The 16,622-nt window shown below is 49.6% G+C and overlaps 1 protein-coding gene across 1 annotated transcript in view; it reads left to right on the top strand.

Annotated features, from left to right (window-relative positions):
- LOC149457610 (uncharacterized) overlaps window positions 1–5,589 on the top strand; it is a 69,497-nt gene extending 63,908 nt beyond the window's left edge. The window contains exon 11 of the mRNA XM_089683447.1: window positions 4,534–5,589. Coding sequence (XP_089539573.1) covers window positions 4,534–4,677 — 144 coding nt within the window. The 3' untranslated portion in view covers window positions 4,678–5,589. The remainder of the gene's footprint in view (window positions 1–4,533) is intronic.
- Window positions 5,590–16,622: the final 11,033 nt, after the last annotated feature.

Raw genomic sequence — 16,622 nt, 5'->3', positions numbered from 1 at the left:
GGCCGCTACTCTGTACTCATCCCAACCAATGGCCGCTACTTCATACTCTTACTACTTGACCTCTCTGCGGCTTTGTCAGGGCAGGAGCTGTGGTACGGACAGGCAGGCCTAGTGGCAGGGTCACGCACCTAATGACGACAACCACCACCCACAGACCGGAGTCCCTCAGGGCGCGGAGTCTAAGTCCCAGGCTGCCCTTCACCAGGGCCCCTGATGGTGGGGATGGACTTGACTCAGCCAGGAACCAGGTCGCGGCCCCCGAGACACCCCAGCTGTGCTAATGGCCGCAGCCAATGGCGTGTAGCTGGTAGGAACCAGATCAGACAAAGCGTAGTCGGGCAGGCCGGGTCGATAACAACAGGACGAACGGTAGACAAGAATAACAGGTCACAGGCCGGGTTCAGCAACGGGAGGTCAGATCAAATGGAAAATGTAGAGAATGGTCTCGTCAAGAGTCAGTCTCCAGGAGAGCCACGAGAGTATAAACAGAGCTATAGCAACACAAACACACAAGACACGAATGCAGAGAGCACTTGCAGACAGCAGGCTTAAATGTGATGAACCACACCCTTCTGAGGAGGAGCCGCAGAAGCCTGAAGGCATAAAGGTTGCAGAAACCCAAGATGGACGCCAGCACATGGGATGCACAAGCTCTGAGGAAAGGTAGGACCTTGACAGGCTTTTGATACGGTTGACCATCCCTTCTTCCTCAAAAAACTCCACTCTCTTGGCCTCTGAGACTCGCTCTCTCCTGGTTTGTCCTCCTACCTATCACAGCGCTCCTTCAGCGTTACCTAAAACGCTGCCACTTCCTCTTCACTCCCTCTTTCTGTAGGGGTCCCTCAAGGTTCTGTCCTTGCACCCCTTCTCTTCTCCATCTACACTTCCTCCCTTGGTCACTTGATCAACTCCCATGGCTTTAAGTACCATCTCTATGCCGACGACATGCAAATCTATCTTTCTACCCCTCACCTCACCCCTTCAGTCTCCTCTCACATTACTAACCTACTAAGCGACATATTGGCATGGATGTCACTCCACTTCCTCAAACTCAATCTTTCCAAAACTGAGCTCTTAGTATTCCCCCCAGCCCATGCCCCCTCCCCTGACTTCTCCATCAAGACCAATAATACAACCATCAGTCCCTCCCTTCATGCCAGGGTACTAGGTGTAATCCTGGACTCCCATCTGTCCTTTCAGCCCCAAATCCAATCGCTGTCCAAATCTTGTAGACTTCCCTCCGCAACATCTCCAAGATACGCCCGTTCCTAACCTCGGAAATCACTAAGCAACCTATTCACTCCCTTGTTATATCTCTTGCCTTGACTATTGTAACTCCCTCCTCATTGGCCAACCTCATCGCAGGCTATCCCCTCTTCAGTCTATCATGAATGCTGCTGCCAGACTCATCCACCTTACTAACCGTTCTGTATCTGCCACCCCTCTCTTCCAATCCCTCCACTGGCCTCCACTCAGTGTCCTCCACCCCTCTCTCCCAATCCCTCCACTGACGTCCACTCAGTGTCCTCCATCCCTCTCTGCCAATCCCTCCACTGACCTCCACTCAGTGTCCTCCACCCCTCTCTTCCAATCCCTCCACTGGCCTCCACTCAGTGTCCTCCACCCCTCTCTGCCAATCCCTCCACTGGCCTCCACCCCTCTCTACCAATCCCTCCACTGGCCTCCACCCCTCTCTACCAATCCCTCCACTGTCCTCCACCCCTCTCTGCCAATCCCACCACTGGCTTCCCATTGCCCAACGGATAAAATTCAAAACATTAACAATAACATATAAAGCCATTTATAACTCCGCCCCAAATTACATCACCGATCTTGTCTCTAAATATCACCCGAACCATACTCTCCGCTCCTCGCAAGACCTCCTACTTTCTAGCTCCCTTGTCTCCTCCTCCCATGCTCATCTCCAGGTCTTCTCCCGAGCTTCCCCCATCCTCTGGAACTCCCTACCCCAATCTATCAGACTATTGCCTACTCTGCCCACTTTTAGGCGATCTCTGAAAACCTATCTCTTCAGGGAAGCCTATCCTGCCCTCAGCTAATAATGGAATCTTCTACTCTTCCTACCAGTGCATCCCCCACAGTTACTACTTTTTGTACTTCTAGCCCCTCCTTTTTAGATTGTAAGCTCCAAGGATCAGGCCCTCCTATCCCTCTTGTATTGAACTGTATTGTTGCTGTATTGATTCTCGTTTTATTGTAAAGTGCTGAGCAAACTGTTGGCGCCATAAATCCTGTATAATAATAATATAATAATATTCAAATTCAAATGTATTTTATTCAAAATACAAATTTTGGAAGACAGTTACATTCTTTCTATTTTATTCCATTCTATTGTTTTTCTATTCTATTTCATTCCATTCTATTCTGTTCTATTCTTTTCTATTCTAATCTATTCCATTCAATTTCAGATTTATTGGATTTTCAGAAGACAGTTATTTTCTTTCTATTTTATTTTATTCTATTTTTTTTCTATTCTATTCTACTCTCCTCTATTCTATTCTTTTCTTTTTCAATCTATTCTAATCTATTCTATTCTTTTATAATGTATTTTATTGTTTACTAGTCCATTCTATTCTATTGATTTTCTATTCTATTCTTTTCTGCTGTATTCTATACTATTCTTTTCTATTCTGTTCTATTTGAAATTAAATTTCAGAAAACAGTTATATTCTTTCTATTTTATTCTATTCTATAGTTTTTTTCTATTCTATTCTATTCTTTTTCAATCTATTCTAGTATTTTATATTGTATTGTATTATATTCTATTCTATCAGTGTTCTGTTCTTTTCTAGTCATTTATGTTCTATTCTTTTCATATTCAAATTTGAGTCAAATTCAATTTCAAATCAAAGTCGATGCAAATTTCATCCAAATTTAACTTCATTATTTCAGATTTGTTACTCTTCATAATTTTATTATGTAACTCGAACATTTGGATACATCTGAATCACAAAAAAGTTGTCAGAATTTTGAAATAGAAACAAACTACACATGTTCACCTATCACCAAATATCTTGTGCCTTCCTTGGAATCCGCCTTCATTTGTCTCTCCCACGTTCCCCCTCCCAGACACTGCAGCTCACAGTGGGAGGGTGTCATCATCAGAGATCAGTGGGTGGGACTAGGAGTGGCCAGGTGCTGAGTGACAACCATGCCCCTTGTAACATTTGTCCGTTCTGTATTTGTATAATCAGGCATTGCTTACATGGGAGTTCTTATTATTTATTTCAGGTACTTATATCTTCATCAAGTTACGCAGAGCTTTCCATATATATTGTACATTCACTTCAGTCCCCGCCCTCGAGGAGCGTACAGTATAAGGTCCCTAACTCACATTCATAGCCATACTAGGGTTACTTACCATACCAACATGGGGTGTGGGAGGAAACTGGAGAATTTGGAGGAAACCCACACATGCACAGGGAGAGCATGCAAACTCCAGGCAGGTAGTGCTGTGATTGGGATTCAAACCAACATCTCTGGTGCTGCCAGGCAGAAGTACTGGTCACTAAGCCACCATGTTGCCCATTAGTGGCGTCCCTAGGGGGGTGTGGGGGGGTGCGGGCCGCACCGGGTGACACCATCACAGGGGGTGCAGGAGCAGGATGCTGGCACAGTGACAGCTGCCCCCGCCCCGGTGTAGCGGTAAAATGAGTATCCCGTGAAGCAACTGTGCATGTGCCGGTTTCAGGCTGAAGAAGCTGATCTCTGGCTCTGTGCTAAATTCGGAGATCGGCTTCTTCGGCCTGAAACCGACCCATGTGGAGTTGCTTCAGGGGATAGCCATTTTACTGCTACACCAGCACCGCTAATTCTCTCTGGAGGGGTGACACTACATGTTACTGCACCGGGTGACACCAACCCTAGGGACGCCTCTGCTGCCCATACAACTCTGTTCTAAATTCAGAAGCAGTGCAGCATCATTGCCACCCAATCACAGAAAGCTGTAAAATGGGCTTCAATGGCAGGATCAACAAGTAATCATGGGACATGGTAATGAAAGGCCATAGCTTTAATTTCTCCTTCCCCATTGATTCCAATGCCTTTTCACTAAGGACCAGTTCACGCCCCATGCGTTTCAGTGTGGTTTTTTTTCTGCATCCAAAACACACAGAAAATAGGTCATATGGTTATCAATGTCCTAGTTCACATCAGCGTTTGCAGTTCCAGTGCGTTCCGGTTGCAGAAAAAAAAGAACAGGCTGCATTTTTACTGCACAGAACTGTACTGTAATGCTGTAAAACACATAAAAAACGCACCAGCATGCACCCAAAATGCACTGGAACGCACATGTCCCTTTTGAATTGAAGATAAAAGAGGACTGTGTTTCTATAGTGTGAACCAACCGTAAAAGATTTACCAAAATTTCAAAGAAATGGAAACTCAGTTTTGCTCACTCCTAGTTCTAACATTGACCTACAGCGTATTATAATGTATCATACATCGTGCATCACTCACTTGTGTCGATTATACAAAAACCCAACATACAATAATACTTCTTCTTGTTTTTAGAACAAAATATTACTGGTCGTTGCTATTGTTGTGGGTCTTTTTATGATCACGGTACTGTACAAGCTTGGGAAGCTGCAGATCTCTGTGCCTCAGACTACAGCAAGTCCCTGGAATATCACCGCCAACACCACCGCCACAATATAAACCATCAGAAATAGCCACGGAAATTCCTACACTACTGAGCTCTGTATACTGTATATATATATATAGAATGGGTAACAGTTGGAGGAAAGCAACATAATAACAGTTACAATAGATATTCATTTCTGATCTTTTGCAGCACATATAAAGCCTTGCTGTCCTTGCTGCAGAACACGTGAGGACTAAAACTAGGCAAGGCTGGAATATTGTTCAAAAATGTTCATTATTAAAATGTGTGCGCAATTTTCGGATGGTTAATGGAGACACATTGACGATCAATTGTGATTGTAGTGATGAGAAAAATCAAAGCCAAAAGATGAAAAATGTTTCTTTTTCCTTTATGTGATTTATTAAAATTCTGTTAAAGAGATCTCTGTGGTCGAGTAAAATTGTAATATGTATGTGCTAGGAAAGGTTTATTCCAGAATTAGAACTTTCATGTTTATGAAGATTTGTGTAAAATGATTATAATTTAAATGATCATGTATGGTATAAAAATGTATGAAAGAACGATACAAAGGTTTACGTAAAGCACATGCAAAATTGTATTCATAAGTAGATTCTAATATATACGAGGGGTCGTCAAAATGTTTCCGCTTTTTTATATATAGTATATATTATGCACATAAATTTATGGGTGACAGGTGGAGAGAAAAGAAAAAGATCCTCAGTAGAAGTCTTGGGTGAAAATATTTTTTTTTACATCTATAAAAAAAAAAATAAAGAAAAGTTTGTAATAACATATCCTGTATACGGTATATACCACACATGTTGAGTTGGTTAATGCAAAGCTCAGAATCCTTTATCCATACAAGAGAAAGGGAAGATGGGAAAATATATTGTTGTAAACTTGCATGTTATACCTGATATTATATAAGTACCTGTAAAAATTAAAAAAGTAAATATATTAATGGATTTGAGGTGTTATGAGTGGTTTGTTTCTAATTGTAACTTTTTTTCCTTTAGACGCCAGACTAAAATATTGTTCCATCTCCTTTCCCTTCCCTTCCCCTTCCCTTACTCCCCTTCTAAATCTCCTCTCCTACCCATCCCCTTCACTTCCTCATCTCTTCCCCTTCCTACTGCCCTCTCCTCCCCTTCTCTTTCCTTCCTTTCCCTTCCCTTTCCCCTTCCACTTCCCTTTTCCTATCCTTTCCTTTCCTTTCCTTTCCCATCTCTTCCTCATTATTATTATTATTATTATACAGTATTTATAAAGTGCCAATAGTTCGCTCAGCGCTGTACATTACAGAGGGGGACAGAACATGTGACAGAACAATACCAATACAATGCAAAACATGAGGGGATTGAGGGCCCTGCTCTTTCGAGCTTACAATCTAGGAGGGAGGGGATGGTGGTACAGGAGGAGATAGCTGTGGGGGATGGAGTGGTAGGAAGAGTGGAGGAGGTCAGCAAGTTAGCAGGGGATGAGGTAGGCTTCCCTGAAGAGATGGGTTTTCAGGGTGCGCCTAAAGGAGAGGAGAGTAGGTGATAATCTGATGGGTTGGGGCAGGGAGTTCCAGAGGATGGGTGACACCCTGGAGAAGTCCTGGAGGCGGGCATGGGAGGAGGAGGTCTTGTGAGAAGGAGGTCTTGTGAGGAGCGGAGTGTGCGTGCTGGGCGGTACTTGGATATTAGGTCAGTGATGTAGTTCGGGGCAGTATGGTGGACGGCTTTGTACGTCAGTGTTAGGATTTTAAATTTGATCCGTTGCGCAATCGGAAGCCAGTGGAGGGATTGGCAGAGGGGGGTGGCGGAAATGGAGCGGTTGGAAAGGTGAATGAGTCTGGCAGCCGTATTCAGGATCGACTGAAGCGGGGATAGCCAGCGGCGAGGCAGGCCAGTGAGGAGGGAGTTGCAGTAGTCGAGTCGTGATATGATGAGGGAGTGGATGAGCTGTTTAGTGGTTTCTGGGGTTAGGAACGTGCGGATTTTGGCGATGTTGCAGAGGTGGAGTCTGCACGAGTTTGTTAAAGATTGGACTTGGGGCTGGAAGGATAGGTTGGAGTCCAGAATGACTGTTATGATCCGCCAGGTGGTGCCTCAGGCTGCCAACTGACAGACCTACTCAGAGCGTGGGGTCTAAGCCCGGGCTGTGCTTTCACCAGAGCCCCTGATGGTGGGGATGGACTTGAAACAGTCCCGGGCCAGGTCACGACCTCCGAGCAGGCCCGCCAGTGGCTGAGGAGACCCTTGGGGACAGGTACCGGGAGAGCCAGATATGAAGAGGATGGCGGCCCCAGCAGGGTAGTAACGGATTGTGGGCCCGTGGGGGTAAGCGGGGTACAGAATCGGTAGGCGAGAGTAGTCGGGTCACACGCAGGGTCAGCAGGGAAGTCAATCCGTAGAATGGTCAGGGCAATCCGGGTCAAACGCAGGAGCAGGCAGAATAGTCAGGACAATCCGGGTCAAAACGCAGGAGCAGGCAGAGTAGTCAGGACAATCCGGGTCAAACGCAGGAGCAGGCAGAATAGTCAGGGTCAATCAGGGTCACAGGATAGGTGCAGGAACTCAGGATCACAGAAGACCTTGCGGCAATCTGTGACAGTGCAGGGCATCTTTAAATAGTGCGCCCTGCACTGTCATTGGCCGGCTAGGACGCGCCCCCGGCTGTCATTGGACGCCTGCGGCGCGCCCGCGGCTCCTACTGCGCATGCGCGGCGTCCTGTCATCCGCGGCTCGCCGGGACCAAGTGCCCGTGTCCCGGCGCGAGCCGCCGCCACTGCGCATGCGCGAGGGACGGAGCCGCGATCGCGGACCCTGGAGCCGTGGTCCCTGACATTGCCCCCCCCCCAATGGGCACCCTCCGGGAGCCCCACTGATCTCTCCACCGCGGGTGAGCACGAAAAAACTCCCGGATGAGCCTGGGCGCGTGGACGTTCTGGGCGGGTTCCCATGAGTTCTCCTCAGGGCCATACCCCTTCCATTTTATCAGGAACTGCGTCTGGCCCCCCCTCCTTCGGCAACTGAGGATAGTCTCCACTTCAAATTCCTCCTGGTCACCTATAGTGACTGCCTCGGGAGGTCTGGATTCACGGTCCGGGAAGGGATCTGGTCTGGATGGCTTCAGGAGAGATACATGGAAGACAGGATGTATTTTGAAGGTCTGCGGAAGCTCGAGCTCGTAGGCCACCTCGTTAACCACTCGTTTTACCGGAAAGGGGCCGATGAACTTGGGTCCCAGCTTCCTTGAAGGACATAGCATCTTCAAGTTGGTCGTTGCCAGCCAAACCTGATCCCCTGGTTGAAGCAGTAATTCTCCTCTTCTCTTTCTGTCGAATGCCCTCTTACTGTCCTCTTGGGCTTTAGCGATGGCTTCCTGAATTGTCTTGTTATTGACAGAAAAGAAGTTCAAGATGTCTTGAGAAGCTGGTACCGGATTCTCAGGCATCAGATCAGGGAGGAATGTGGGATGATACCCATAATTGGAAAAGAACGGGGATTGACCCGTGGCTGAGTGACTCGAGTTGTTGTACGCGAATTCCGCGGAAGGCAGCAATGACAGCCAGTCGTCCTGAAGGTAGGATGTGTAGCACCGTAAGTACTGTTCCAGCGTCTGGTTTGTTCTTTCAGTTTGGCCGTTGGTCTGTGGATGGTAGGCGGATGAAAGCGACAGCTTGATTCCCAGCGATTTACACAAGGCGTTCCAGAACCTGGAGGTGAATTGGACCCCCCGATCTGATACTATATCTTCGGGAACACCATGAAGCCTAACCACTTCCTTGATGAAGATCCGTGCCGTTTCCGGTGCTGATGGGGTCTTCTCCAGGGGCACGAAATGTGCCATCTTTGAGAAGCGGTCAACGATCACCATTATTGCAGTGTAGCCCTGGGATGGTGGAAGTTCGACCACGAAATCCATGGCTATCATTTGCCAAGCCCGCTTGGGTATGGGTAAAGGACGTAACAATCCCCATGCCCTGCTCCTGGAGGGCTTGTTCCTTTGACAGGTGGAACACGTTCGGACGTACTGCTCACAGTCCTTGATCATGTCTGGCCACCAGAACGAGCGCCGTAGCAGATCCAGCGTCTTCGTTACCCCGAAGTGGCCCGCCATAGGATGGTCGTGGCAGTGCCCTAGGACCAGGGTTCGCACTTCTTCTGGGACCATGATCCGGTCTTCCTTCCAAATTAGCCCACCGTGGCTCTGGAGGGGTGATTCTGACGGAACTGGTAGTCCTACAGAAGCATCAAGAAGTCGAGAGCGAAGTTCCGTTTGTAGAGCGAGGAAACTCCCAGAAGGTAAGATGGTGTCAGGTAGCACAGCGTCGTCGGGGTCCTCAAACATGCGGGACAGAGTGTCTGGCTTAGTGTTCTTAGTACCGGGTCGGTACGTTATATGGAATGAGAATCGAGAGAAGAAAAGTGCCCATCTCGCTTGGCGAGGTCTCAGTCGTTTTGCCGTTCTCAAATATTCGAGGTTTTTGTGATCTGTGAATATTAGGATTGGGTGTGTGGCTCCTTCCAGTAAATACCTCCATTCTTCTAGAGCAGTTTTAATGGCCAGGAGCTCCCGATCTCCAATGTCGTAGTTGCGTTCCGCTGGAGTCAACTTCCTGGAGAAGAACGCCACAGGGTGCAGAAGTTCCTTGGTACCATTCCTTTGGGACAAAACCGCCCCTACAGCATTTTCGGAGGCGTCCACTTCCAACACATATGGGAGAGAAGCATCTGGATGGCAGAGAATGGGAGCAGAGGTGAACAATTCTTTGAGCTTTTCGAAGGCTGTCTGCGCTTCGGGAGTCCACTTAAAGCGGACCCCTTGTTTCGTCAGTTGCGTGATCGGGGAGACCAGACCGGAGAAGTTCCTAATAAACTTCCTGTAAAAATTGGAAAAACCGATGAAACGCTGTACCCCCTTTTTGTCGGCGGGTATTGGCCAATCTAAGATCGCCGTGACTTTCTGGGGATCCATCGCGACCCCCGCGGAAGAGAGAACCAGTCCCAAGAATGTGGTTTCGTGCTGTTCGAAACAGCACTTTTCTGCCTTTGCGTATAGCCCGTGTTGACGCAACCGTTCTAATACCCGTATCACATGACCCCGATGAACCTCCAGTGAAGGGGAAAAAATTAAGATGTCATCCAAATAAACCACCACAAAAATATCAAGAAGGTCACGAAAAACATCATTGATAAAGTGCTGAAAGGTCGCCGGTGCATTACAGAGCCCGAACGGCATCACCAAGTACTCGTAGTGACCGAATCTCGTACGGAACGCCGTCTTCCACTCATCCCCCTCCCTGATACGGACAAGGTTATAGGCCCCCCGCAGGTCTAACTTAGTGAATATCGTTGCCGATCTCAATCTCTGGAGGAGCTCGGGGACTAGGGGTAAAGGATAACGATTCTTTACCGTTATTTTGTTCAGGTCACGGTAGTCTATGCAGGGCCGTAATGACTTGTCCTTCTTCTCTACGAAGAATAACCCGGCCCCGGCTGGGGATGTGGATGGACGAATAAATCCCTTCCGAAGGTTCTCATCAATGTATTCCCTCAGTACTCCTGATTCTGCTTCGGACAAGGGAAAGATACGGCCGAAAGAGATTTCAGATCCGGGTAGGAGGTCTATGGGGCAGTCGTAGGAACGGTGCGGAGGGAGAACGTCAGCTCCTCGCTTACTAAAGACGTCTAAGAAGTCATGGTAGGCCGGGGGAATAACCTGGGAAAGATCGGTGTCACCATCCAAGCACAGGAGGAACCGGGGGACTACGGATCCTGTGACGTGGCAGTGACTTAAACAGTAGGGTGAGCAAAATTGAACTGTTCCCTTTTCCCAGTCAATCTGGGGGTTATGGGCCCTCAGCCAAGGGAGGCCCAGAATGACTGGAAAAAGGGGGGATGCGATGGCATCCAAACGGAGGAACTCCTGGTGATGGTCTGCCATCGTGGTGAGAATGGGTGGTGTCTCCTGGTCCACCACCCCTGAATTTATACGAGACCCATCTGCCAAGAAGATATTGAACCCCCTTTCTTTGGTCTGGAGAGGGATTTTTTGCCGGTGGGCAAAAGTCAGATCGATGAAGCAACTACAGGCTCCTGAGTCAACGATTGCAGTCACCGACAATGTTCCTCCGGGGAGCTGTAAAGACACAGGAATGGCCAGGTAACTCGACAGATCATCCCTTCCTGCGGGTAGAGAAAAAGAAACGGGCGTGGACTTACTCATTTTAGCAGGACAGGAGCGCACCTGATGACCAGCTTCCCCGCAGTACAGACATAGGTTCTGTGATAGTCTCCTTTGACGTTCCTCGACCGATAAGTGAGAACGGGCCAATCCCAGCTGCATGGGTTCCGGGTTGTCCCCTGTTTCCGTGCTTCGCGGATGGTTCCCTGGGGTTGGAGCTGTATCCCTGGAAGGAATCCATGCCACCCTTTGACCCTGACCGCTCCTTTCCAGCCGACGTTCCCTTAGTCTACGGTCGATTTGAATGGCCAACTCAATCAGTTTTTCCAGGGAGTCAGGTAGGCCTACTCGCGCTAGTTCGTCCTTGAGAGGCTCAGACAGCCCGATGCGGAACTGGTGGCATAAGGCCGCATCGTTCCATCTGGTGTCGCCCATGCAGCGCCTAAAATCGGACGCGTATTCTTCGGCTGTCCGGCGGCCCTGCCGCAGGGAGTATAGAGTCGCTTCAGCGGAAGCAGCTCGCTGAGGGTCGTCATACAAGACGGCCATGGCCCGAAAGAATTCGGTCACGGATTCAAGATGGGGGTCGTGCTTCTCCATCAGACGGTGAGCCCAATCCTGGGGCTCATCCTGAAGGAGGGAGACTATAAACCCCACCTTGACGGTCTCAGTGGTGAACGTGCGGGGTTGTAAGTCAAAGTATAGGGTGCAGGCGTTCCGGAAGGCCCGGAAGCGGCTCCGATCACCACGGAACCGTTCCGGCAGAGGAACGCGGGGTTCAGGAGCTGGGGATGTGGCAACCGCTCCGGATACCGGGTTAGCGGGAGGTCCTGCAGGTGGAGGACTCTGAGCAGGGGGAGTCAGGGGGGCTATTGACTCCATGCGGTCCTCCAGTCGGGCGCAGCGACTGTGGAAGTTCTGAAAAGCCTGGGTCAAGGTGGCCAGGTGCTGACAAATATCCTCTAGGGACGCCGGTCCACTTCCTGGCTCTGTCATGGCCGCAAGGTACTGTTATGATCCGCCAGGTGGTGCCTCAGGCTGCCAACTGACAGACCTACTCAGAGCGTGGGGTCTAAGCCCGGGCTGTGCTTTCACCAGAGCCCCTGATGGTGGGGATGGACTTGAAACAGTCCCGGGCCAGGTCACGACCTCCGAGCAGGCCCGCCAGTGGCTGAGGAGACCCTTGGGGACAGGTACCGGGAGAGCCAGATATGAAGAGGATGGCGGCCCCAGCAGGGTAGTAACGGATTGTGGGCCCGTGGGGGTAAGCGGGGTACAGAATCGGTAGGCGAGAGTAGTCAGGTCACACGCAGGGTCAGCAGGGAAGTCAATCCGTAGAATGGTCAGGGCAATCCGGGTCAAACGCAGGAGCAGGCAGAATAGTCAGGACAATCCGGGTCAAAACGCAGGAGCAGGCAGAGTAGTCAGGACAATCCGGGTCAAATGCAGGAGCAGGCAGAATAGTCAGGGTCAATCAGGGTCACAGGATAGGTGCAGGAACTCAGGATCACAGAAGACCTTGCGGCAATCTGTGACAGTGCAGGGCATCTTTAAATAGTGCGCCCTGCACTGTCATTGGCCGGCTAGGACGCGCCCCCGGCTGTCATTGGACGCCTGAGGCGCGCCCGCGGCTCCTACTGCGCATGCGCGGCGTCCTGTCATCCGCGGCTCGCCGGGACCAAGTGCCCGTGTCCCGGCGCGAGCCGCCGCCACTGCGCATGCGCGAGGGACGGAGCCGCGATAGCGGACCCTGGAGCCGTGGTCCCTGACAATGACACCAAGTACTCTGGCCTGCAGAGCGGGTTTGATATTGGCGTTGTTGGATGTGATGTAGAAGTCAATGGGGGGTGGGGTTCGGGCTGGGGGGAAGACAAGGAGCTCGGTTTTGGAGAGATTCAGTTTAAGGAAGTGGAGCGACATCCAATCTGATATGTCGCTCAGTAGGTGTGTGATTTGGGCAGAGACCGAGGGGGTGAGGTGGGGGGTTGAGAGATAGATTTGTGTGTCGTCGGCATAGAGGTGGTAGTTGAAGCCGTGAGAGTGTATGAGTTGGCCAAGGGAGGAGGTGTAGATGGAGAAGAGAAGGGGCCCGAGGACAGAGCCTTGAGGGACCCCAACAGAGAGGGGGAGTGAGGGGGAGGTGGTAGCATTATAGGTAACGCTGAAAGAGCGTTGTGACAGGTAGGATGAGAGCCAGGAGAGAGCAGAATCTCTGAGGCCGAGGGAGTGTAGTATTTTGAGGAGGAGGGGGTGGTCAACTGTGTCGAAGGCCGCAGAGAGGTCAAGGAGTAGGAGCACTGAATAGTGGCCATTAGCTTTGGCGGTTAGAAGGTCGTTGGAGAGTTTGAGTAAGGCGGTTTCGGTGGAGTGTAGGGGGCGGAAGCCAGACTGTAGGGGATCGAGGAGGTTGTTGTCGTTGAGGTGAGAGCATAGGCGGGTGTAGACGAGGCGCTCGAGGAGTTTAGATGTAAGTGGGAGCAGGGAGATGGGTCTGAGATTGTTCGGGTCATTGGGGTCCAGGGAGGGCTCATCCATTACCCTTTCCTTTCCCTTTCCATCCCCTTCCCTTGCGCATCCCTTTCCTTTACTTCCTTTCCCCCTTACCTTTCTCTTTATCTTTCCCTTCCCTTTTCCACAAAAAAGTAAAAATATCATTGTATTAGAACACTCTACAACAGGGACCTCCAAACTTTTTAGACAAAGGGCCAATTTCCTATCCTTCAGACTTTAGAGGGGGACAGACTGTGGTCACTGGGAGTAGCAAAGGTCCTGATGTCAGCGGGGAAGAAAACAATGCCCCATCTTTAGTCAGTGGGAGGAATTGTGCCCCATTGTTGGTGCCAGTGAGGGGAAATGTGCCCCATCAGTGGGGTCACTGGGCCCCCCTTGTTGGTGTCATTGGGAGAAATTGTGCCCCATCATTGGTGTCATTGGGAAGAATTGTGCCCCATCATTTGGTGTCAGTAGGGGGAATTATGCCCCATTGTTGGTATCAGAGGAGGAAATAGTGCCCCAAGGGCCGAATTAAAGCAAGCAAAGGGCTGCATCTGGCCCTCGGGCCGCAGTTTGGAGCCCACTGCTCTAGAGTAATCAATAACTGGCTTATTCCTTTTACTTGCCTTTCATTGGAGGAAATTCCTTCAGCCATTGTGAAAAGATTTGGAATATTCAGTGCAGGCGTCACTGTAGCTCACCATTACAGGAGATATTCCAAGTACAGGTAACCATAGATCAGCCTTTCTCAACCAGGGTGCCTTGAGAATTCTTCAGGGGTGCCTTGGTAAAATGTCTAAAAATTGCCCAAAACTTGTATACAAGCCTGCAGGTGGAACAAGCCGGCCTTTTAGTTACACAAAAGCCACAGGTTTTCATTGTGCGCCATTATGACCTTTTATCCACCAATGTCCTGACAACCAATGACATCACCAGTTGATAGGGAGGATGTCATCTGCCTGCACAACATCCTAGTTTGATACTCCTCTACCCCTCTCCATCAGTGCTGGGGTCACATTAGCTCAGTGATAGAGAAAAACTGAGGGAGAAGAGAAACATGGGAATACTAGTCAGTACCAGTGTACAAAAGTGTATTTGCTTTGAAAGAATAAATCACCTCTAACATTGGGTGTCCTACATGTGTGGATGTTGCTGCATTATATAAAACCATTAGAATAGTTTTTCACATTTTAGAATGGGGCGCCTCCAGACTGTCCATAATTTTAAAGGGTGCCTTGCCTGAAATAAGGTTGAGAAACATTGCCATAGATGATGGAAGTGCTCTGGTGACTTTGTATCCTGCCCAGAGTTCCAGGATTATAAAGACGAGAGTTGTTACCCCGAATGTTCAGTGATGTGGGGTTCAGGGTCAGCTCTGATTATCAATACAGTCACAGGAGACCTCGAATTGTGCTGATAATTAAACCGATGACTTTTTCCTTATTGCATTGCATTTTCTATACACTTATTGCTATTAACTTCCAGTCCGGACACTTTTACCCCCTTCCTGTCCAGACACTTTTACCCCCTTCTAGTCCGGACACTTTTACCCCCTTCCTGTCCAGACACTTTTACCCCCTTCCTGTCCAGACACTTTTACCCCCTTCCTGTCCAGACACTTTCCCCCCCCCTTCCAGTCCAGACACTTTCCCCCCCTTCCAGTCCGGACACTTTCCCCCCCTTCCAGTCCGGACACTTTCACCCCCTTCCAGTCCGGACACTTTCACCCCATTCCAGTCCGGACACTTTCCCCCCCTTCCAGTCCGGACACTTTCCCCCCCTTCCAGTCCGGACACTTTCCCCCCCTTCCAGTCCGGACACTTTCCCCCCCTTCCAGTCCGGACACTTTCCCCCCCTTCCAGTCCGGACACTTTCCCCCCCTTCCAGTCCGGACACTTTCCCCCCCTTCCAGTCCGGACACTTTCCCCCCCTTCCAGTCCGGACACTTTCCCCCCCTTCCAGTCCGGACACTTTCCCCCCCTTCCAGTCCGGACACTTTCCCCCCCTTCCAGTCCGGACACTTTCCCCCCCTTCCAGTCCGGACACTTCCCCCCCCCTTCCAGTCCGGACACTTCCCCCCCCTTCCAGTCCGGACACTTCCCCCCCCTTCCAGTCCGGACACTTTCCCCCCCTTCCAGTCCGGACACTTTCCCCCCCTTCCAGTCCGGACACTTACCCCCCCTTCCAGTCCGGACACTTTCCCCCCCCTTCCAGTCCGGACACTTTCCCCCCCTTCCAGTCTGGACACTTTCCCCCCCTTCCAGTCTGGACACTTTCCCCCCCTTCCAGTCTGGACACTTTCCCCCCCTTCCAGTCCGGACACTTTCCCCCCTTCCAGTCCGGACACTTTCCCCCCCTTCCAGTCCGGACACTTTCCCCCCTTCCAGTCCGGACACTTTTACCCCCTTCCATTCCGGACACTTTCCCTCCTTCCAGTCCGGACACTTTCCCCCCCTTCCAGTCCGGACACTTTCCCCCCCTTCCAGTCCGGACACTTTCCCCCCCTTCCAGCCCGGACACTTTTACCCCCTTCCTGTCCGGACACTTTTCCCCCCTTCCAGTCCGGACACTTTTACCCCCTTCCTGTCCGGACACTTTTCCCCCCTTCCAGTCCGGACACTTTTCCCCCATTCCTGTCCGGACACTTTTCCCCCATTCCTGTCCGGACATTTTCACCCCCTTCCTGTCCGGACACTTTTACCCCCTTCCTGTCCGGACACTTTTCACCCCTTCCAGTCCGGACACTTTTACCCCCTTCCAGTCTGGACACTTTCACCCCCTTCCAGTCTGGACACTTTCAACCCCTTCCAGTCCGGACACTTTCACCCCCTTCCTGTTCAGGGCAATTTTCAGCTTTCTGTGCTATCACACTTTGAATGAGAATTGCGCGGTCATGCAACACTGTACCCATATGAATTTTTACCATTTTTTTGAGACAGATAAAGCTTTATTTTGGTGGTATTTATTCACCGCTGGGATATTTATTTTTTTTGCTATGTAAATGAAAAAGTCCAAGAATTTTGAAAAAAAGTATTTTTCTTATAAAATTTTGCAAATAAATAATATTTCATCATAAATCGTGGCCAAAATTTATTCTGTTATCTTTTTAGTAAAAAAAGAAAATAAGTGAAATTAGTTTATAACCAAAAATGATAATTTTTAAAACATTTTTGAAATTTTTATTTTATTTTTTTATTATTTATGGTTTTTTTTTTTTTACATACTGTCACCCTAGCAGTACAGGGTCACCATGGGGACACTACTACTTGTGGGGGTGATGAAGATTTTTTTTTTTTTTTACATTGATTGCTTTTACACCTATATAGGATGT

Source organism: Staurois parvus, unplaced genomic scaffold, assembly GCF_062004578.1.
Source record: "Staurois parvus isolate SC_StPar_1 unplaced genomic scaffold, SC_StPar_1.0 ptg000311l, whole genome shotgun sequence".
Lineage (NCBI taxonomy): Eukaryota > Metazoa > Chordata > Amphibia > Anura > Ranidae > Staurois > Staurois parvus.
Note: the sequence above shows the minus strand (reverse complement) of the source record. Positions and strands in the feature narration are given on the sequence as shown.